The sequence below is a fragment of the Castor canadensis genome, chromosome 10, assembly GCF_047511655.1.
Source record: "Castor canadensis chromosome 10, mCasCan1.hap1v2, whole genome shotgun sequence".
Classification (NCBI taxonomy): domain Eukaryota; kingdom Metazoa; phylum Chordata; class Mammalia; order Rodentia; family Castoridae; genus Castor; species Castor canadensis.
Window position 1 is genome coordinate 599760 of NC_133395.1, and position 23721 is coordinate 623480.

General features: G+C 43.3%; 2 protein-coding genes across 19 annotated transcripts in view; one reads left to right on the plus strand and one right to left on the minus strand.

The window, feature by feature from the left end:
* The window catches only part of Tmco3 (transmembrane and coiled-coil domains 3), a 35446-nt gene extending 34709 nt beyond the window's left edge, over positions 1-737 (minus strand). For all 11 annotated transcript variants that reach the window (XM_074042927.1, XM_074042930.1, XM_074042929.1 and 8 more), the window contains exon 1: positions 486-737. The gene's annotated coding sequence lies outside the window, so the exon portion shown is untranslated. The remainder of the gene's footprint in view (positions 1-485) is intronic.
* Positions 738-914: 177 nt separating this feature from the next.
* Positions 915-23348, plus strand: Dcun1d2 (defective in cullin neddylation 1 domain containing 2). Of its 8 annotated transcripts, XR_002212438.2 has the most exons (8): positions 1702-4512; positions 5557-5773; positions 8607-8775; positions 12259-12389; positions 13732-13852; positions 18504-18651; positions 19916-19998; positions 21829-21884. XR_002212438.2 is itself a non-coding variant. In XM_074042935.1 (6 exons), exons 1-6 carry the CDS (start codon positions 1048-1050, stop codon positions 22192-22194), a joined length of 969 nt encoding a protein of 322 aa, XP_073899036.1. In that variant the 5' UTR covers positions 915-1047; the 3' UTR covers positions 22195-22821. The 8 variants fall into 8 exon arrangements, 6 of the variants coding, with proteins under 6 accessions (XP_073899036.1, XP_073899037.1, XP_073899035.1 ...); XR_012436124.1 differs by lacking the exon at positions 18504-18651 and having other exon boundaries at positions 21829-21863; XM_074042935.1 differs by lacking the exons at positions 1702-4512; positions 13732-13852; positions 18504-18651 and adding an exon at positions 915-1050 and having other exon boundaries at positions 21829-22821.
* The last annotated feature ends 373 nt before the right edge of the window (positions 23349-23721 follow it).

The following is a 23721-nucleotide window of genomic DNA, read 5'->3' on the forward strand; positions in this document are numbered from 1 at the left end:
CGAAAATTGAGGCTCTGGGTCAGCGTCTCGACGAAGCCTTGGAGGGGAGCACCTAGTAAAGTCCCTAGGAAGGGGAGCTTCAGGAAAGCCTTGATGTTCAAGGGGAGCTTCCCAAAAAAGCCCCCCTCAAGTATCCTGGGAAGAAGCGCCCCAGAAAGAAATCTCTGGGGCTTCCCCGGGGAGGAATCATAAGAAGAAGCGCCCTGGAAAGGAGCCCCCCACGAGAAGTTCTTGGGAAAGGAGCCCACGGGGAAGAGATCGGCGGGAAGGAGCCCCCCAGCCCGGGAAAGTCACCCCCTCCCGGAAGGAGCCCACCGGCAAGAAGCCCCTGGGAAGAAGACGCCCGGGAAAAAGACTCCGGAAGGAGGCCTGTCCCCGGGAAGGACCCATTAGGAAGGATCCTGGGGAAGGACCACAAGAAGTGGCCCCCCGGGAGAGACCCCGAGCGTAGCGCGCACTTCAGGAAGGACACCCGCAGCGCTCACCGAGACGGAGGAGGCCGGGCCTTGAACGTCCAGCCCGAACTTCACCGTCTCCGACCCGGAGCTCCTCGAGGCCGCCAGCCGATGAGCGGACGCAGGCTTCCCCGCATCCCTTCCCAGGAGGCGGAACCCGGACGCTGAGTACCGACGCCACCCGCCTCCGGCGGTCACTACTCTGACGCGCGTCAGGAACGCAGACGCGGCCCCTTTAAGAGGGCGGGACGTAGGCGGTTCCACCGGCCCCCTCGCGGCGCGCTGCACGCCGGGAGCTGAAGTTCCGCAGGCTGATCACCGTGCTTCTTGGGCTAGAATCCCTTTCCACTGCGCGGGTAGTCTGAGAGCCGCAAGTTGTGCCGGCCTCCGAGAGGGAAGTCGCGGCTCCTGCAAGTGAAAGCAGGTGCGCACTGCAGGGGCGACAGCAGCGCGGCACACGTCGGGAGATTCACAGTCTGGACGAGAGTTCCCGAGCCGCGTCGGGGCGCAGCGGAGCGCGCCGGCGTAGTGAGCCAGCAACGTGCGTCGTGCGCCTGCGCGGTAGTCGGCGCCAGCGGCGGTGCGGGCGAGCATGGTAGGTGACGGAGCATCGCGCTCCTCAGGTGGGATCGGGGCCAGACGCAGAGGTCACCGCTCGGCAGTGGCTGCATGCGGGGCGGGGGCGACCCGGAGCATGTGGGCTGCCCCTCGCGGGAGCGGAGGACATACATAACCTGGTGGACTTGGACGGGCGCGAGGAGCCGGAACGAGGTCGTCCGCAAGGCGGCCTCGAGAGGAGAGGCCGCCAGGGCAAGTGGGGGCGGGGCGAGGCCTTGTGTGCGGATGGTGACACCTGCGTGGTGGCCCGGCTTGCGGTCGGCAGGGTTCCTGGGAGAGACGTGAGCCGCGCCCTCTGGACGTGCGGTGGAAAGGAGGCGGGGCGGGAGCCGCCCGGGGCCTCGCCGGCTCCAGCGCGGTTAGGCGGGTTCGGTCCCGGGCCTCCCTGTGACGCCCGGGCGCGTGTGGAGGAGAGGGAGGGCTGAGGACAGAACCACAGGAGGGAACAGGAGCTGCAGGAGACCCCGAGAAAGGGGTCTGAAAGAAAAACCTGGAAGCCAACAGGCTGGAGTTGAGAAGAGGGAGCAGCCGGCTTTCTTAGCTTCAGCAGCTAGCGGGCTTCGTATGGCTTTGGGGACAGAACTCTCTGCGGAGGCAGGGCCCAGGCCACCCTCCCGCGCACGTAGATGGCACTCTGGTCAGTCTTAGGGCAAGGGGCAGTGTGGACAGGATCTTAACTTCGGATTTTACGTCCGGCTCCCCCAAGCCTGCAGTATGCCAGAGCAGGATCAAAGTTGCTTACACAGCTTTATGTCGTTTATTTGATCAAAGTGGTGGCCCTCTCAGCCCCTGGTCGGGTGACTCTAAGAGGAGATCTTGTATTGTCTCTGGAAGGACATTTTAAGAGTTTGTTTTTTGTTTGTTTGTTTGTTTATTGTAGTATGGCCATTCTTGTGCCTTGATTATGTGATTTTCACAAAATCGCAGTTACAAAGTTCTAGACTTGTTCAGAGATGTTATTTGATGTTTCTGCTGGAAAAGTCCAGGTTTTTTAGTCCAAGAATTTCATACACTTACAACAGCAAAATAATAAAACATAGAAAGTGTCCCCCTTCAATACTTAAATTTCCATGACACCGTAAGCCAAAGTGAAGGCCATCAGCACTTGAGGCGTTGGCCCTGGTCCTGCCAGTTGGTAGGCCTTGATTACTTTTGCATGAATTTTGCACCTGTCTAGATGAACTCAGAGCTCTCTTCTTTCCCTGTAGTTTTTGGTTATGAGCTATTTTTCCTAAGGTGATTTATGCCAGTTCCCTTTTCTCCCAGTTGAAACTGGGTTTCTTAGTTGCTTCTGGACGTTGAACACAGCCCTTAGACTTAACTGTGATTACTGTTTGAATCACTGATTTTGTGGAGACACCTGTGTTGACTGGCTCCTTGCTCTTCCTGGCTGCTGCTGCTGCTCATGCTGACCTAACATGTCAGTCCTCCTTGAGGTCTGAGGTCTATGAGAGTGTTCTATGCATGTGATTGAAGAGGGCTCTCCTTGTCTCTGTCTGCTTCTGCTCACTCTAGCTAGTGTAGAGATGACTCAAAGCCACCCTGAGTTGCCTGGCTCCCTTGGCCTCCATCTGTTGGGTATGTTGTGTTGTAGGACACTCGGGACACCTCCAGAGGTGATGGGGTGTCAGGACCAGACATCACCCTGTCTTCCAGATGCCCTGTTTCCTTGGCGTGGCATAACACCGGTGCCACAGCCTCTCCAGGGCGCATGACCTGTGTTAACCTTGGAGGTTCTGTTTTTGTGCTGCTGTGTTGATTTTTTTTTTTTTCTTCACTATAGAGGTTTGAATTCAGGGTCTCATGATTGCTAGACAGCATTCTACTACTTGAGCTTTAGTTATTTTTTTGAACAGGGCCTGAAGTTTTTTGCCTGGCACCATCCACAGACCACAGCCCTATCTATGCCTCCTGAACATAGCTGGGATAAGAGCTGCACATCACCACACTTAGCCCGTTGGTTAAGATGGCATCTCACCAGCTTCTCTGCCCGGCTGCCCTTGAACCACATCCCCAATTCTCTGCCTCCCAAGCATCTGGGGTTACAGAGAATTTTTTTTTAGTGTACAATTAATGGTGTTGTACAACCACTACCTCTGTCTAGTTCCAGAACATTTCATCACCCTGAGAGAAAAACCTGTACCTGTGAGCACTCACTCCCAATTCTTCCTACTCCCTGGCAGGTGTGCTTGTTCTGAATATTTCCTATAAGTAGAATCATGCAACATGTGGCCTTTTGAGTCTGGCTGCTTCTACTCAGTGTCAAGTTTTTGAGGTTTGTTCTTGTTGTGGCACATGTCATTCATTCCTTTTTATGGCTGAATTTTATTCTCTGTATCAATATACTGAATTTTGTTTTATAATCATGACAGAATTGTTGAACCGAGCATTGATGGCTGTTCCATAATAAAGGTACAATGGTTGCTCCTAATGGAGAACCATTAGAGGTTTGCACATCTGTGTCTTAAGTTTTTTAAGTGTCTCTTGGTTCTGTGCCCATCTACCCTTGGGGAGGCTATCAACTTCACCCTACTGTCTTAGTATATGAGATCTGGCCTAATTTAACTAAATTAGGAGAGACCATAGGGCCATGCCTTCTGTCTTCACTATCTGGGCCTTTGTCTCAGGACCCCTGCATATTTTTAATAATGATTGGAGCCCCAAAGATCTTTGTTTATGTAGGTAATGGTCATCAATAGCTACTATGTCAGAAATTAAAACAAATGTTCATTTATGTATATAATATGTATTTTAGAATTTGCAATAGTGAACCCATCACTTTTACATTTTTGCAGATGTCTTTAATGTCCAGTGCCATGATCACTTCTCAAATCATCTATGTGCAACCTCTCTCTTGTGATGCCATGAATCATGCAGCCCCTGGAGGCCTCTCCTGAGTAGTCACAGGAGGATGAGTGTGAGGCTGTTTGATGATAGCTTACAGTTCTTAGGAAGACAGTTTTGTCATTGTGATCCCCTGGGAGATCTCAGGACCCAGAGTGCCCAGAGCACATCAAGCACTGTGTGAGCAGACTACATCATCGTACTCTCCTGTCAGATTGTACACTACTGCATAATAAGCATCAGCACACGTGTGGGTTGCTTTGGGAACTGTACTGTGCTCTGCTGCTTTTTGTTGCCATTTTGGTGAGAAATTGGTGCACTTGTCCCTTTCATGAGGAGCTGTTGGAGTCATTTCCTCAGGTTTCTGGCCAAGAGAAGCAGTACCAGGCCTGAGTCAATGGTACATTTTTATAGCTTATTAAAAATGGATTTTCCTGTTTTCCTTTGTGGCAGCCGGGAGGCTTGTAGCCTACTTGTCAGCCTACTTTCAGCTCTTGTACATAGTATTTGTCTTATTCTAATCATACTCCTGGCTTTCTTTTCTTCCTGCCTCAGTTTCTTCATCTACATCTTGTACCTACATTTATATATTTCTGTAAGTTATGATTTATTCTGTGTTACCTTTATTTCAACAGGTTGGTTATAGGCCTCTTAAGTAAAGAATTTCCCCTTACTGTATTACTGTGTAAAGCATTTTTGTAAAAAAGAGAGTCAGTAGCCTCAGGGCTGTGACATCACATAGCTCAGTGATAGAGCCCTTGCCTGGCACATATGAGGCCCTGGATTTGATGCCAGCACCACAAAAATACAGCAAAACAAAATGCTACAGGGTTTTGAGAAATTGGGGAGTCCCTTTTGATGTTGCTTTCACCACGTTGCCTTAAAGAAGTGGAAGTATTAGGACGCTATTCTGTTTCATTATAGACTATATATAGTAAGGTTACTTGGCAGTTTTGTTGTTTATTACCTACCCACAGCCTCTGCCCTATTTTTCACTTTATTTCTGCTTCATGCATGCAGGCATTCTTATTACTAGTATATCACTTTCATTTTGTCATAAATAGACTTTTTATACCTGCTTGTGGCACTTTTGTAGCAAAATTCAATTATGTGTGCACTGTGTTTCTGTGCTTAAATGGGGAAAAACTTGAACCTGTAATGTTTCCAAACTGCATAGCCACCTATTCATTAGAACCTGACCTTAATGGAAGCCAAAGACCCTGCAGATGACACCATGGTAACATCAGTTTCCTGCCTTGTCATAAGAGGGCTAGATGAGTGTTACAGAAAGACTGCTAAGATTTTTAGAAAAAAAAAATATTGTTAAACTTAATGCAGAGGGAATTGGGTGGAGGTCAAAATGCATTTTCTGTAAAATGTTGATGCTTACAGTTTTTTGAAGATAGACTTTACAGATTGTTACTAAATAGACACTATTGTTTCCATTTTCGGAAGTCTGTGCAGCCTTATGCAGTCTTTAACTGGTGAAAAACAGGGCTTTGGCTTCCTGTAATTCCAAAGTGAAGTTGAGTCACCTAACAGGAAAACTTAAGTCCAGATAAAATACAGGCATTAGGAGTAGAGGCTGACACAAATCCTGGAGTGGTTTCATTGTCTTTCCTGCTTTTGCATCCCAAAGCATAAGCTTAAATCATCTCAGAAAGACAAGGTCCGCCAGTTCATGGCATGTACTCAGGCTAGCGAGAAAACTGCTATCTACTGCCTGACTCAGAATGAGTGGAAACTTGACGAGGCCACAGACCGCTTCTTCCAGAACCCAGACGTCTTCCACCAGGAGTCTATGCGGAACATGGTAGACCAAAAGAAACTGGAGCAACTGTATGGCAGGTATAAAGGTAAGGGGTGACTGGCAGTAAAGTCAAACCAAATGCCTTCTAATGCTCATCTCAGAACCCCCTTTCTTCAGCAAAGACCCTGGGGATGGAGCAGGGGCTAAAAGACTGATCAGGAGCAAGCCTCACCCACCACTTTTCTGTGCAGTGAATGTGCCACGTTGAGGACAGTCACATTGAGGACAGTCAGAGGGAAACCTCATTGCTTGGAGGCTAGCATCTCCACTATGGCTGCACGGGTTGATAGCTCTTCTGGCTAGTCTGAAATGTTTGTAGTAGAACATTAGCAGAATGTGAGAACAAGTTGATGAATGTAAAACACCACCCCGTGTAGTTATTCCAGCAGTGATGCAACTTCAGTAACCAAATGAGTTTGAGGAACACTGTCAGCAAAGACTCCTCCTTGTTGGAGATTGAGGACAGTTATTTTTATTAAATCATCCCTTAGAATAGAGCTTTCCACATCACAACACAGTTGTGCTGTAAAAGTAAGTCTGCGGTAAGTTTTCCGAAACAACAAAAAAAACTTCACTCAAACAAATAGCCCAAATAGAATAAGTTCTTTGGTTTTATATTCTTGTTTGTTATTTTTATTTTATTTTTTGGTGGTACTGACACTTGAGCTCAGGGCCTCGCACTTGCTAGGCAGGTACACCACCACTTGAGCCATGCCCCAACCCTTTTTTGTTGGTTATTTTTCAGATTGAGTCTCAGTTTATGCCTGGGCCAGCCCAGACCCCGTCCTTCTATTTGTGCTGTCTACATGGCTGGGATGACAGGCATGCACCATCCCATCCAGCCATTGGTTGAGATGGGGTTCTAGAATTGTTAGTCTGGACTGGGCTTAAACTATGACTTTCCCAATCTCTGCCTCCCAAATACCTAGGATTACACGTGAGCCACCATACCCAGACATTTTTTTTTTCTTTCACCTTTTTTCTTTGTTTTTCGTGGCCATTGTTTACTTTTTTAAATACTGTGTGCATACTTTGTTCCCCTGACAGGTGGATTGAAACTTGTATTGGAAAAAATTCAATTCAGAAACATGCTGTTAGGTTAAAAAAACAAATCAGATTTGTACTTACTATCGTTCTCAGAATTGAAAGTTGCTTAGTATTCTTAATTTTTTTAACTAAGTTATTGAGCTAATTCTGTGAGTTACATGCTATGCACATTTTTTAAGTTATTCAAATATGTGCAGTTGGGTTTGAAAAAAATACTTCTGTGAAAATCACTGTGTTTATGTGTTAGCTTAAGCTTCATGCCTTCACTTTACTTGACATTATTCACGCAGTTCTTCTCATTAAAAGTAAATAGATATACGTCCTTTTGGGCTCTAAATAAATATGTTCTTCAAAGACTGTTGGCAAATACAGCATTCCTTGTGTTGTTGTCTACAAATGAGTATTTCCAAAATTACTCAAAATAACTACTGAATAAGAAATTTATCTAGTTGACTCAGGTAAGAGCAGTTTTTCTGTTGCCTTTATGACATAATGTTAGGAGACAGAATCAAATAAGAGAATATGTGCAGTCTTTTTTTTTTTTTTTTTTTTTTTAACAGAATCTTTTTCCCATAAGCCATGACTGAGATGTTTTTTTCCCTGCAAGTGACAGTATGGTTAGGATGTTGTGTTTTTATTCGTTTATGCATCAGTTTTTCTTTGTTAATAACATATATAAAAATATAATGTAGCATGTAGTAAATTACCAAAGTTAAATTTTGCGTGAAGGAAAGAAACGTTTATCAGTCTGATCTTTATTTGAGCAAAGAAGCTATGGATTTTTCATTTGCATCTTTAAACCAACAGAATTCATACACATTATGATGATGTAACAATGTGTGTGAAATTATGAGACATTTTGTGAGGTCTTGCTGGGGTGTTTGTAATAGACTTAAGTTTGATTTTTTGATAGACAAATACTAAGCTCCTTTATTTCTAAACTAGCAACAGGTCATAAGTGCGTGAATGTCCAAGCTGTCAAGTGAGCATGCATAAGGTGAATGATTTTAAAAATGTCCAACAGTGTTAGGACAAGGAAACAAAATATACTTTTAAAAGTCGGGTATGGGCTCACGCCTCTAATCCTAAGTAATTGGGAGGATTGCTGTTTGAGGCCAGCCTGGGCAGAAATGTTCACAAGACTCCATCTCAACAAATTAAAAAAAAAAAACTGGTTATGATGATGCATGCCTGTCATCCTCCCATCCAGCTGGTAAGCATAAATAGGATTGTAGTCCCGACTGGCTCAGGCATAAAGCAAAAAGGATTGGGAGTGTGGCTCACGTGGTAGAGCGCCTGCCTAGCAAGCACAAGGCCCTGAGTTCAAACCTTAGTATTGCCGGAAAAAAAAAAAAAAGATAAATAAAAAAAGGAGGAAAGCCATTAATCACTTTTTCGGCAGAGTTGTGATAAAAACTGAAAATGTAAACCCTTTATCTTTGCATTATCTTTTATAGCAGTTTGACTTAGGACAAAGTGAAATTCTGTGAACCTGAGTTTTTATTTGTCTTTAGGGACATTCATTCTTTCCTTCTGTTCAACTCCCTTCCTTGGCCCCCTCTCTCTCTTAGTGTTGGAGATTGAACACAGGGCCTTGTACATGCTAAGCAAGCTCTCTACCACTGAACCACAGCACAGTTAGAAATTAGATTTTTGTTTAGTTTTGGTTTTTGTGGTGCTAAGGCTCTGTCCCAACACTGCACTGAATTTAAAAAACTGTGGTCCCTAATTGATACAGTGGAAACACTCTTGCTAGAACTACATAGCAAGGGTGTTACTCTAACCACCCATTTAGGAACAGTGTAACTTCCTTCCCCTGACTGTAACTGCAGACCCACAAGATGAAAACAGAATTGGAGTTGATGGGATCCAGCGGTTCTGTGATGACTTACGCCTGGACCCTGCCAGCATCAGTGTTCTGGTCATAGCCTGGAAGTTCGGGGCTGCAACACAGTGTGAGTTCAGCAGGAAGGAGTTCCTAGATGGCATGGCGGAGCTGGGGTGAGTGAGCCAGGCCTCCAGAGGGGAGAGCACTTCCCCTCCTCAGTGCCTGAGAGCGTTTACGTCACATCTACTCTCTCAGTATCACTTATGGGTGCCTTAGCACACACACGGTCAAGTCTTTCTTCCCTTTTAAACTTCAATTTCAGGTTTCATTTGCTATTTTAATTCATATTAACGCATTTGTAACTTTCTTTTGTTCCCTTCCAATTTTGAATTAACAGTAAATGCCAGGGGGTTTTCAGCCATTTGATTTCATTCCTATTGTATACTAAATTTATAACTTACGCTGCTATATTAAACATTAATAAAGTATCGTTTGGTTTTTTGCTTCTCTAGTCTACCTACTGGGGTGGGATTAATAATTTAAGATGTTTCTCACTTACCAGATGAGTCACAGAAGTAAATGAAAACACCGAACAGAACTGTCTTTTAGTCTTTGAGCTTATGGAACTATTTCATGAGATGGTGTAAAAGCCAACTTGTTTGAATTGTTGATACTTTGATGGTAACATTCTAGGACAGCTGTTTTCATCTTTGGAAGAGAAATGAAACCCTGTAAGCTTGTTCCCAAAGTCTTGCATTTACAACAACCAGGGAGAAGACAGGTGCATGTTTCTTCCAGGACACTGGTGATTGTTAGGTTTATCGACCTTCTCTGTTGAGACTATAAACTCTGATTCTCACCAGTTCCTGGCAGTTCTGACAGTGGTGCAGCTCATGCCCTTCCTGTTCTTTGCACTTTAGGAAGCCAAGATGAACCACTGATTGTTTCAAGGTAGAAGACCACCTATTAAAGAGCCACGGAATAAAAACTGTTAGAGACAGCGTAAAAAACATCAGTCATAACAGAAACTAGAGCTGGGGGCGTGGTCAGGTGGTAGAGCACTTGCAGGGCAGACTCGAGGCCCTGAGTTCAAGCCCTAATATCTCTAAAAACTCTTTTACAAGAAGAAACTGATAAATGAGACTTCATCAAGTTTAAAACTGCTACTTACCAAAAGGTACCATTGAAAAAATGAAAAAGGCAAAACGGGACAAAATATTTACTACATAAATATATCTGATAATTATTCAAATAGGGAATATATAATTTGTGTTTAATTTCTAAACCATGAAGTGTTTTAGAAATTCAGCCCAAAAGAATGCAAGGAAAATTAGTTTAGACAGGACAAATGACAAACACATGACAAAATGGAGGATTTACCCCAAGGTCCCAATTAATATAATTAATTACACATTATATTAAATGTAAATGAACTAAATGCTAGATTTTTTTTTTAAAGTCAACCAGTGCGTGCACTTAAAATAGATACAAATAAAACAAAGGGCACAGAACAATTGAAAAGGACAAAAGTCATATAGTATGCAAACAATCCAGAAAAGCTTGTGTGGCTATGTTAATACAAATGTGAGCTTCAAGGCATAAATCAGTTCTTCAGACAATGAAGGACATCTGATAATGATAAAAGGCTTATTTCATCAGGAAGGCAAAGAGCTTTTACATTTTTGTGTACTTACAGAGTCCCAAAATATTTACAGTAAAAATAACTGCAAAGAGAAAGTATACAAATGAGGAGTTCTCACACTTGGTGACTGATAGAATGAGCAGATGAAAAGTCAGTACAGAAAAAGATTTGGACATCACAACAAATGGGTATATTTGGGTCATTTCCTTAGTAAACAGGGATGTTAGGGCAAATTGCAAAGGATTGAAATGATACAGAGTATGTATTCTGAACATATGCAACTAAAGTAGGAATGTAAAAAGGTAACTAAACTAAAATGTGTGGATATTGTATACCTCTGAATGACCCCTGGTTTGAAAAATAAGTTACAATAGAAATTTGAAAATATTTTGAATGGTGAGGAAAATAATGATAGAAAAACCTGTAGAAAGAAGAAAAGGCTGACTGACGATCAGAAAGTAAAGCATGTATCTTCCAAAGTAGAAAGAGTCTGGGATGAGGCTCAAGTGTTATTAGTGTCTGCCTAGCCAGTGTGAGGTCCTGAGTTCAAACCCCAGGATCACCAAAAAAAGTAGAAGAATACAGAGGAGACCCTAGGTTCACCTCCACAACCACAAAAAGAAACAGCATGACATTAAATTCAAATGTAGAATGAAAATGTTTTAAATAAGCAATAATTGAATAGAAATAATAATTAAGTAGAAAAGGTCAATAGAAAGAGTCAATAAAACCAGAAGTTAGTCATTTGGAAAGACTTCTGGGGGTGTGGCTCGGTGGTAGAGCACGTGCCTAGCATACACAAGGCCCTGGGTTCAATCCCCAGCACTAGAAGACTCATAAAAGCTGTAACTAACAAATAATACAGAATTAAAGGGGAGAGCATTAATTTATTATGAACAATTTTGCAGACTGTGTGAGGCATTCTTTTAAGAGTTCAACTTACTGAAACTAACATGAAGAAATACAGAATTTTTAATAATTCTATAACTCTTAAGCACTCGAACCTGTAATTTGGAATCTCAAAAAAATCTTGGTTGGAATGGCTTCACTGACATCACCTACTGAACTTTTTTTCGTTTTTTTGGATTTTTTTTTTTTTTTTGGCAGTTTTGGTTTTTTTTGAGACAGAATCTTGCTTTGTATTCCAAATCCATGGTCTTCCTGCCTTATCCTCCCAAGTGCTGTGATTACAGGCATCTGCCACCTTGCCTGGTGTTTTACCAAACTTTTAATGAAGAGAAATTGCCAATTTTTGACTATATTACTTCACTATTTTAAACCCAGCCTGTTCCAATGAAGAGGCCCCTGAGTGCTGAAGTACATAGAACAGGCCTTTTCCCTAGTACAACAGCACAGAAGGCAGCAGTGGGCCCGGCTTCAGGGGTGGTCCAGTCTGTGGTCACTGAAGAAATGGGCTTTCCATTTTGTTGCTGTGCCTTGCTGTATAGTCAAAGCTGCAGAGCAAACCACCCTCTTTCCCAGCTCACACAAAGAAAAAAAAATTTCTTTTTAAATAAGAGTCTTGATATGTAGCTCAGGCTGGCCTTGAACTCACAATCCTCCTGACTCTGCCTCCTGAGTGCTGCAATTACAGGAGTGTATCACCATGCTGGCCTTTGGTTTTTCTTTTAATAACAGCTCTACTGAGACAAATTCACATACCTTACTTTCACCCACTCAAAGTCCATAGCTCAGCAGCTTCAGTGCATTCAGAATTGTGTAGCCATCACCACCATCCATCTTAATGGCCTTTCCAATTCTTTTTTTTTTTTTTTTTTTTTTATTCATATGTGCATACAATGTTTGGGTCATTTCTCGCCCCTCCCCCGACCCCCTCCCTCTTTCCAATTCTTTTTAGCAAGAGAAGGTGCTCACTATGACTCCACTCACACCCCATCCCTTAGAACTGAGACCCAACCACACCAAAGCTGGGAAATGCAGTTCCTGCAGCTCAGAAGAGGATGTTGATTGGGAGGCAGATCTGCAAGTAACAAGGCCTTTTCTGTTGTCTCAGGTGTGATAGCACAGAAAAGCTGAAAGCTCTTCTGCCCAGACTGGAGCAAGAGCTTAAGGACACAGCAAAGTTCAAAGATTTTTACCAGTTTACCTTTACCTTCGCTAAGAACCCTGGGCAAAAGGGTTTAGGTGAGTATAAAATTTATAAGGCGCCAGATCTGAATGAGATTTAAGTGGATGTGATCAGTGTTATTTCAGTACAGCCTTCCGTGATGTTGATGTCCCTGTTTTGGGTTTTTTTCTCTGCTTATTCTTATACCTGAAAAATCTCAACCAATAGTGTCTTTGAACTTCTGGGTTCAGATATTGAAACCTTAAAATGTATGGTAATTTGTACGTGTTACAGGTCATCTCGTACTGTTATCCCACCAAAGTTAACAGTCTTGAGTGTTTTAGACTTGTTTACCTGTGTGCCAGCCGAGCCCACAGTCTGGCTGAGTTATTGTTGAGATTGGGCAGGTGATGCTACTCCTGATAGGTGTGGAGAGGTAAAGTTAACTGGCTTGAAAGCAGTTCTGTGGGCATTGAATTGCATCATAGTACTCCTTCAGCGTCGGGTAACTTTGCTTGTGTTTACTATCTATATATTATACAGTTGGAAAGTTGGTAACTTAAATTTTTCAGCTTGAGACTTTAGTTTATTTGAGGATTTTTATTATGCTTGTTTTGCACCTGAGTACTATATGGTTTATTTCTGGCTATCTCTTCCTAAAAATCAATCTGTGTTGACCTATCCTTGGTTACCTAGTACATGTAACAGACTTTCTTTGGTAGTTACCTGAAATCTCCTACAAGTTTGGAGGGAAGGAGTCTTTTAAATAAAGGTTAAACAGGCATATTAGAAAGTATGTTTCAATAAAAGCAGTGTCATAAAGTGACTAAAAATCACATGGAAAACAGATAGAAAAACCTCCCACACTCGTGTGGTCTTCCATCCCCATTTCCACATGCCTGTGCAGAGGTGTGCCATCTGTGGTGAAGGTTTTTCTCACCTGTCTCCTCTTCCTGCTGCCACCACCACATCAGACATGGGTGAGGGGTGAGCACAAACCACAAAACTTTCTCCTAGATCTGTGGCAGGGATTGCTTTCTTTGTCTTGTTTGTTTTCACCAGGATTAGTTGGTGGTTGGCTTTTTTAGTTTTGTTTGTGTGGTACTGGGGATTGAACTCAGGGCCTCATATGTGCTAGGCTAGCATCCTGCCCCTTGAGCCACACCCCCGGCCCTTTTGCTTTTTCATTTGTTTTTCAGATAGGGTCTTATGCTGACTTTGCCTGGGCTGGCCTTGAATCTCAGCTCTCCCGCCTTTGCTTCCCAAGTAGCTTGGATTTAACATGTTCCACCGCACCAGGCTTGGTTGCTCAGTTTTAATGTTGGTGCATTAGGACAGCAAGTCTCTTGTCTGAGCTTCCTTTTCCTGAAGGCTGGCACACCTGTGAAACAGTCTTTCTCCCTACATGCAACCTCTCAGATCAGCATTGGCACCTCATGAACCGAAGACAGCCTGGAGGGTTGCGTCAGGAAGTTGCCTGAACAGATTCACTGACATGTCAGAAGGTGGAAGTGCTGTCACTTCCTGTGGGAAAGTGCAGGTATGTTTATCCCTATTGAAGAGGTGCCATGGACTGAGGGGTTCAGCACAGTGGGAGAGTACATGCGCTCAGCATGTGCATGGCCCTGTGTTCAGTCCCTAGCACTGAAACAAAAGAGAGATGCAGGTGAACAAATGAGACGTGGGGCTGTCACCTTTCCACATTTTGTGGGACACACAACTGTGATCAAGTGAAGCGTTTGGAGATTGAGGAGGCTTGCTTGTGAAACTGTGTGACCTCATTGTCTGATCTGGTCTTTCAAGCCTCTACAAACACAAGCAGGGAAGGTCCACTACACATAATGGGTAACGGAGAAAAGATAGGCAGCAGGTTTGTTAGGTTTCCCTTGTGCTCCCCCTCTTTTCAGAGACCAACCTTTGCTGAACTGAGTTAGATGTGGAGGGAACAGAGCCAGTCACAAGCACCTGACCCGGGCATCCTGCAGCTGGCTAGTGTCTGCTTCCCAAGCAGATATCATAGCCTGGGAAGAGCTTGCGATCCCTTCCTGAGAAACTGAAGAGACCAGGGGTCTCAGGCCAAGGTAGAGATGGACGTGTTGGCTACAGGGTCTTGGAATTTCAAGTGGTTCAGTGGTGCTGGTACAGAGTGGAGGACTGACCCCAGGCTTAAGTCAGTCTAAGGTGCCGCTTAGCTGTGGGGGTGACACTGGGGTACAGTGGAACATCTCTTAGGTCTTCCTCCCCAGAGCATAGTGACTGCTCTGTTGTTTCTGCCACTCACACGTCCAGACAGGGATAGGCTGTCGGTATGGTTGCGGTTCTTCTAGACAGTTGCTTTTGTCTTTTATTTACCTTCTTAGAAGGGCGGAAAGAGTATCATTTACTAAGCAGTGAGGTGCTTCACTACAGGTTTACCTCTGATCCCATCTTATGTAGGGAACCTGAGCCTCACTGTTAGATGAGTTCTCCAAGGCATGCATTTGAGCAGTGACAGTAGCATTGGAGCCCTCACGGTCTCTTCCTGTCCCTTCTCGGTGCTCTCCTGACAACCTTCCTGGCCCCTGTGGACATCACCCTACCTCCCTGCTGGACAGCCTGGCATCCAGTTTGAAACTCAAGAGCCAGAATTGGAGGTGCATGGGTCTCGTTTAAGGATGTAGGGGGTACACCATTATCATCAGTGTAAATCCATACAGATTCTAAGCAGAGAAGGAGCCATCTCTCCCACTCAGAAGGGCAGTCATCAAGAAAGCATGAACAAATGCTGGTGAGGACTCAGGGAAAGGACCCCTTATATACTGTTGGTGAAATGTAAATGAGTGTAGCCACTATGGAAATCAGTGTGGAGGTTCATCAAGACGCTAAAAATAGACTTGCCTTATGACCCTTTATAGTATAAAGATACAAGAGACATACCTGCACAAGATGTTTATTGCAACAGTATCCGCAGTAGCCAAGCTGTGGAATCAACCGAAGCATCCAACAGCCAATGAATGGATAAAGCAATGTGATATATATATATATAAAAAGGCATATTACTCGGCCATAATGAAGAACAAAATTACAAAATTTGCAAGAAAACAGGTGGAATTGAAGATCACCAAATTGAGTGAAATAATTCAAGCTTAAAAAGCCAAATATCACATGCAGGACCTGGGTCTAAAATGAAAATAACAGTGGAACCTGAGTATAAAAGGGGACTGCTGAGGGGGAGAGCCAATGAGAGGGGAGAGGGAAAGGAGGGCACTGAAGAGGGTTGAAGTGCATTTCACATCCATGTGACATTAACTTAATGAAACCCACCAAATAATGCTTGAAAAGGGTGAAGGAGTGAGGGCCAAGGGAATATAATAATATAATAGAGGGAATGGGCTTGTTTGAAGCACACTGTACGCATCTACAGGATTTTTACAACGAAACCTTGTACTATTAATGAATACTAACTTTTTAAAAGGTTAGCATTTAACTTTCATGTGTCAGTATTGCTTTTGAGAATTGCTGTATGAAACAATACTGAGAATTTCTTCTAGGCCCTGGGGGCCAACAGCACCAGCACCCTTGGAAATGCCCATAAATTCAGGTTCTTGGGCCTCACCACAGACCCACTGTTTGAGTTAATAACCACCGGATAACAAACCACCTCAAAACTTAGTGGTTTTATATAGTGGCCATGGTTTACCCTTCTGATCTTTTGGATTAGGGCTTCAGGCTTGACTCAGCTAGGCAGCCTTCTGTTCCCCCAGGTCATCACTAAGTGGCATTTCAGCTGGGGCTGCAAACACCAGACCATGGTGGATCTGACCTTGGGCCTCCTTTCAGCAGGTGACCTTAGATGAAGGCCTGCTCGTGTGGAGGCTGGTAGGCCAGGCACCCTTCATTTTCACTTCTGCTTGACACTGTCACATTCATTGTGCTTTTAAATTCCGTCGTAGTTTCCAAGAGATTGTGGATGCAAGTTTAAAGTAATGGCCCAAATTAAAGTGGCAAACTTCAGGCTGGGGGTGTAGCTCAATGGAAGAGGCCTTGCCTGACATGTACAAAGCCCTGGGTTAGATCCCCAGCACTGCAATATAAATAAAATTACCCAATATATTTTCTCTCTCTGTGAGTATATCAAAGAACTTCAATATAAGGTAAGGGTAAGGAGTGTTTTGAACACTTTGAAACACAGGCCCTAATATATTTAGCCCCCATTTCATAGATTTCCTTAAGCATCAGGCAGTAGAGTAAGCCAAGAAAAACAAAATTTATAGTGCCTTTACTGAGAACTGTTTCTTTTGGCAGGGGAGTGGTACTGGGGTTTGAACTGAGGGCCTTGCGCTTGCTAGGCAGACACTCTGCCACTTGACACCCCCAGCCTTTTTTGCTTTCATTATTTTTAAATAGGGTCTTGAGGTTATGTCTAGGCCAGCCTAGATCTGATCCTCCCATTTATGCTTCCTGCATAGCTGGGATGACAAATGCTTGCCTTCATGCCAAGCTTTTTATTAGTTGAGATGAAGGGGGCTCAGGAACTTTTTGCCAGGGCTAGTCTTGAACCACAATCCTTCTAATCTCCACCTTCCTGCTAGTAAGTAGGGTTACAGGTGTGAGCCTCTGTGCCTGGTGTGGTAACTATTTTGTGTTTTATTTCTGTGGACACTGAGATGTTTGTTAAAAATCATTCTCCAGAGAGTTTGAAGAGTTACTGAGTTTGTTTCTTTGCCTCATATAGGTGATTGAGAGAAATAAAGTTGTATAAGGAGTACCACACAAGCCTCTTCAGGAAAAGGATCATAGCGTCTGTGATAGTGTCAAGTATACACGCACTAACATAGAAGGTTTTTGAGGGCTTTTTCAAAAGAAATAAGGGAGTAGTTTTCTGAAACAGATTTACAATTATAAACTAGAAGCTGGGTGGTCAATTTACCCTTTCCAGAGTGTACCTGTTGCATGGTCTGTCTTCAGAAGAATTGGCATGAGTTGAAGAGATGGGTAGGTGTGCTTTCTTGGCAGTGGGAAGTGGCATTGAGAGAGCTATATCCTGTTCTCCCTTGTGTTCGTCCATGCACACTTAGATCACATGTACAATGGTGTATTTTGGTCTCCTATGTTAACCAATGTGGCCCTGAAATCCTGGACGCATGCGATCCTCCTGCCTCAGCCTCCTGAGTGCTTGGACTACAGGGGCATACCTGAGTTTTATGTGAGATTATTCCTTACCCTGTACCTAACTGATGATCTGCCTAATGAATAGGGTAAAGTTAATTTGAGTCAAGAGAGATACTGAGGTGCTGGGATAGAGCCCAGGGCCTCACAGATTCTAGGTGAGCATTCTCCCACTGAGCTATACCCCCAGCCTGATTCATTCAGTCTTTTTTTTTTCCAGTCCATCTTTTAATTTTTTTTGAAAAATTTCCTGACATTACAGAACTAAACTGAAATGTATTAATATTCCACTCATATTTTCCATGACAAACAAAAAATCAAGAGCCAAACAAAAAGGGAAGGGAGGAACTTATAAAACTAAGTAAACATTAACAGCTGAGCAGAGAAAGGAGTTAAAACACTTTGATAAAAACCATGAGTGGATGATGAAGTCTGTAGAAACTGAAAATTTACAAACTGTTTAAAACCCAGAAGTCTGGTTCTTTCTTTTAATTTAAGAAACTTAAGGTTTTCTGCTGGCTAGAATTTTGAATCTGTTGGCTTTGAGAATCTAGGTTTTTGAGGAAGTGAAATTTCATGATTATTAGCTAATTTTTATGTCTGTCCTAAGATCCTTTTTTGGCCGAGAGTACATCTTCTTTACCTAATCCTAAATGAAACATTATAAGCATAAATGTTAAATAAACACCTTCTTCTAATGTTTTCTTAATCAAAAAATAAGACTTTTTAGACGTTCTTGGAGGGAAAATTTCTGCCAGGACGATGTGGCACTAGAGAGCAGCAACCCTGATTTCAGCCTCAAGTTTTGCTGTTTGGATTTGTCATTGCTATTTTTGTGAATGGGGCTCAGTCCATCAGGACAGTGTGACGTTTCTCATAGAAAATATTGAATATTGAAAATTCACACACTTAACCTTTTAGTCATGTGGTTCACACACATCCACATCAGGTATTTGCAAGAAAGGTTTCTAGGACCAAAACTAACCCAGATGTAACTAGATGATAAATGTATACCATAAACTTTATTTTTCTTTCCTCCCCAGGTTCTCCTCCATTCCCAGTGTGAGCGCTTTACATCATTAAGATGAGTTGAATCTAGATCTCCCTTAATGTTCTTCCTAAGGGATAAGGATGTAGACTTATAAGCAGGACAAGACTAATCATCTTAGCCTTACACTGCGGGTCCCATAGGTAAGGTTTAGTGAGTCCTCCACATGCAATTACTCGAACTCTTTGGCTCTGTCTTCTTTCTGATCAAGGCACCAGGGTGCTTAAGACCCAGCAAGTCTGTAACAAACCCTGTAAACCCCTAGGGAGTAGGTGTCTGACCTGAGGTTGTTGCTGTCATTCATCTCTGGGTTATCCAATGTGAGTGATGGTCATCCTGGACACCACAAGTTAGAACTCCAGCTTTCATAATTTATGTGAAAGTGGGATCAAACCACATTTATAAGAAAGCCTTGAAAAGTGTTTAGTGGATAGTTTGCAATTGAATTAATCTGTTGCTTTAATGTATTCATTTGTGTTTCACGCTAGTTTATTTGACATACCATAAGTATTAATTAGAAAGTTATTTCAACATAACTGTCCTTTCACTGCCTACCAGTGGTGAGCAGTATTCAGCATGATTGAAGGTGATCAGTTTTAAGAAATAAACCCAGGCCCTTTATGTGCTTTCCATGTCGAGCATATAAAAATAAATACTAAGTTTCTGGTGAGGAGGGAATAAATCAGTACTTCAAAAAATCGTGAGTTGGAGACCTGTCCTAATACAACCCTGACACTCAGCATTTGCTTTCCTTTACGACCAAGCCTGTATCATAGATTTGTGCAGAAGTTGTGTTCACTGCTTTCCAGACAGGAGGAAATGAGAACCTTGACTTGGACTGTTAGCAGCCTAGGTTTTAATACCCTTCTCTCAGGGAAAGTGCTTTTCCCTATGCATGCTGATTTGTCTTCACTGAGCTATTCAGAGTCCTTCGATGCCTGTCTTCATTTGCTGTCAATCAGATAATTCTAAAACATTAGACTCTGTCTTAGTTTGTATAACGACAGGGAAGGTAGGTCTATTGGAGAGCATCTGGTCCCTTCTGTTCTGAACGAGTTGTTTAATTTGCAACTCATCATTTGCAAAGTAGCCTATTTTAAAATAAGTAGGCACTAATAGCCAGATTAGATCAGGCTTAAAGAAAACCTACTACATGTGAAATGCAAATCTCCAAAACGACCAATGGGGGGATAACTACGTGTGTCTAAATAACTTAATACATAATTCTTTGTTTCAAGAAGCTTCCTCAAATTTACAAAATTAGATCATAGTTTTCGGGGCTACTGTGTAAAGATTGGGCCTCATGATGTGGGTCAGGCTGTTAAAATTGTTGAGTAAGTGAATGTCACTCTTGCTCAGTAGAAAAGAGATTGCAGTTTATTAACTACCTTTTCTCTTTTTTGCCAGATTTAGAAATGGCTGTTGCATACTGGAAACTAGTACTATCTGGAAGGTTTAAATTTTTAGATCTCTGGAATACGTTCCTGCTGGTAAGTTCCGTTTCTTGCCATGTGTGTCCAGTCAAATGGGGAGGTCAGGAGCTCTGAGGCTGGACATAGGCATCTAACTAATGTCTTACACGTGGAAGTTTTACATAAATGAATCCTGCACAGAGATGCTCATGTATCAGGGCAGTGCTGCACAGCTTGGTCACCTTGGGGAATGCCTCAGCACAGAGCACCAGACAGGAGCTGTTCTGAGACTATCTGTGACAGCCACTCCTGCCAGTGTGGGGTTTCTAGAAGATGGGCTGCAAACCTTAGGAGTCCTCAGCCTGCCATAGACCAAATAATTCTCCATTTCAACCAAGTAACTTCAAGTCCTTAAAGTGCCAGCACCACAGTTGCTGCAAGTTGATAGGGCCCCAAAGCTATGCATAGGACTTCATTATCCAGCTTTATCCCAGCCACCATGTGTCTGTCCCCAGTCTGTTACCATCTTAAAACATATTTTTTGATGCTCAAAGAAAAGAGGCTTTAGTGGGCTGTGTTAGGAAAGGTGCATGGCGGGCAGGCACTATGGCCATGAGGGGCCCTATCTTGGGGCCTCTGTGCAGGGGCAGCTGTGGGCTGTGTGAGTGTCCCATCTCCAGCAAAGGCATCCTGGTGATGACAGATGCCCAGCCTTCCCGCACCACAATGATGGTGAAAAGAGACCATCTTTCACACAGCACGGCCTGCAGCCAGGCTGAGGTGTTTCTTATTTTGACCCACGTGACCTTGGGCACATTACTTCCATGTGTCTTAGTGTTCACAGTGTGGCTGTCTGTGAGGGGTGTTGTGAAATCCCACAGCCCTGGGGGAAGGTTCCTCATCAAGGGTTTCCTTACATCACGTGCATTGTTATTTATCTTGAAATGTTTAGTTGGTGGTGGTGTGCCCAAAACCGTCTTCTTACTCTAATGGGTTTCACCCAAACTGCACCCCTACTCCAGAGAACCACACACCCACGTGTGCAGAGACAGGATAGTAGGGACAGCAGAAACACTGGAGCAGATCTAATATCCATCAGTTGGAGTGGATGAAGAAAATGAGAATGTCAGTGCAAGAGAACACAACTACAAAGTAGTGAGAACAAAGGAAATTAGATTTAAACGTTAGTCTGGACACTTTCCAAACTGTGTTGAGTGGAGGAAAAACAAGTTGCAGTAAACTACCTATACTTTTGTAGTAGTCTATAATGTTTTAAGATGTAAAACAATCGTACAAGCCCTCTGACTGTCTGTATGCATTAACAGGTAAAGACAGGCACACAGTGCTATGCTGAGGGTAGAGGTCAAGGGAAGAGCAGAGTCAGCACAGAGAAGCAAAGACCCAGCTGCACTGACAGAGCTTTCCTCTTGGGCACAGGTGTCCAGTGGTCTGCACTGCTTTAGTGTTTCTGGCATATCTAGAATACTGAATCAAACATATTTTCAGAGACTTGTCCCATCCCACTGCAAAAATTACCTAATGCATAGAAGACTACATGTGAGGAAATTAAGATAGATAGAAATATGACTCCCATATTGTCCTGCACCATTTCTGAATTTGTTTGGATAGGGAGGGAGACAAAGATTGAAAATGCTGACTTTCTGTTTGATTGAAACAGGAGTTTATCACTTTAGTATTTAATTTTTTTAATAAGTCAGCATTCCATATTTGGACATGGATACTGTGGTAGCTCTTACATTTATATAAGGTGTGATAGTTTTGTTACTGTACTTAACCCTCATCAAATTAAGGAGAATTAGTTATTAATGAAGGATCACCCAGCCACTACGGTGTCTGAGAGTTAAACTCTGAACCTTACCTGCTGGATTTTTTTCTCTTACATATTAGGAGCATCACAAAAGATCAATTACAAGGGACACTTGGAACCTTCTGCTAGACTTCGGAAACGTGATTGCAGATGATTTGTCTAACTACGACGAAGAAGGTACTGGAAGCTGGAGGATGTTCACACCTGATATGGATGCTGACTGCCTGCCTCCAGAGGGGCAGGCACTGAGCCAGATAGGGCCACCACCCTATGGGAGTGGGGACAGTACACCCAGTTCCGTGTTGGTTCCTGTCAACCACAGAGCACATGTGTTTAGGTTGACTTGGCGATACCAGCTTCTTTGTGCTTACACAAATGTATTTATACAGTGTTGTTCCCCAGTGCCTGAGGACCCTACATCGGAGGCTTGTGAGCTCTGCCCATAAAAGAGCATTGTGCCCTGAGAAGGGGATGTGGTCCCAGGTAGAAAGCCTCCCTTCCAGATTTGGCTGGCCAGGACCCTTCTCTGGACATCCTCACCCTTGCGCCTTATGTCCTGGAGCACCTGGCCCTGCCACTTGTGGTGTTCAGTTCCTGTGTGCCCCTCACCGATTCAGCTTATCTCTGTGTTCTCAAACTAGGCACACTACCTCATAACAAACACCTAGTCTGTGCTTGTTGGATGAAAGGACTACATGAATGTAGACAGCTCAACTTGCAGGGACTTTGCTATAGTTGATTTTAGGTCTATCCACACAGGACAGCTGACAGCAGAGGCAGTGTGCCCTAGTGCAACAGGCAGTCGGCTGGAAAGGCACCCAGGGGGCAGCACCCCCTGCTAACCAGAATGATGTGACTCCTTATACCCTAGGGACAAAGGGGTCCTTTGCTTTCCATGGGGGGTCCTCACAGGCCATGTTGCTCCAGTCACTCACTGACCCTGGCCTCTTGGAGCAAAAAAAACTGCGAATCATTTAGACTCTTTGAATGTTGGGTTTAGAAGAAAAATGCTTTGAATATAAAAATACTGCTCTAATACTTTGGTTTTTTTGTTTTTGTTTTTGTTTTTTTTTTTTTAAGTCTGTTTGTTTGCTTTCCTTTAGGAGCGTGGCCTGTCCTTATAGATGACTTTGTAGAGTATGCACGGCCTGTAGTCACAGGTGGGAAGCGCGGTCCCTTCTAGATGGAAAAGTAAGGTGGATTGGGATTATGAGGTGAATCGCATCCTGCAAGGAGACACTTGGGTCAGTTGCTGTGTGTCTGTCGCTGACTTCAAAAGTCCTCCTCACGGAGTCCTGAAGGTGGAACCCTAGTTTGCTCTGCACCGAGAAGCTCCACAGAGGAGCCGCCTCGGGTTATGTTCTGTCATCACTACTGCTGCTTTAGGAGACTCCTGCATGACTTCATAGTTACAAAAAGTAACAGAGCCCATTTGCAGGCTGCAGAGCATGCTATTTAATTTGTGATTTAAGGTGAATACCAGCAGTTAACCAAAACTGCTGGATTATACTGTAATTATATTTAAAACAGTATTTATGTCCTGAGTAGGATGTCGTGTTTTTATACAAGTCAAGGCTATTAAAATGTGCCCTAATGAAGATGACCCTGTCACAGACCTTAATGTTTTTTAATTTTGTTGCCAGGAATTCAAGATTTATTCTATTTTTTGAATTATCACATATCTAGATTTATCAGATGTGTTTTGTTTTCGTATTCTGTGGTATTTATTTAAGCATCACTTCATGGTTTTTAAGACACTGTTACAGTTGCACAGTGATGGCACATGTAGGGTGCGATTCCAGCAGTTTTACTTTAAACTGCTTATAAGCCAGTGGGCCTGTTATACTTCTAATAATGTTATTTGAACCTCCTAAAGAAGTTTCTTATTTTTAATATATCGTATCATACTTAAAAGGACATTTTCTTTTCAAGTGATGAATTACAGATTTAAGAATCAAATGCACTGTTTTCTT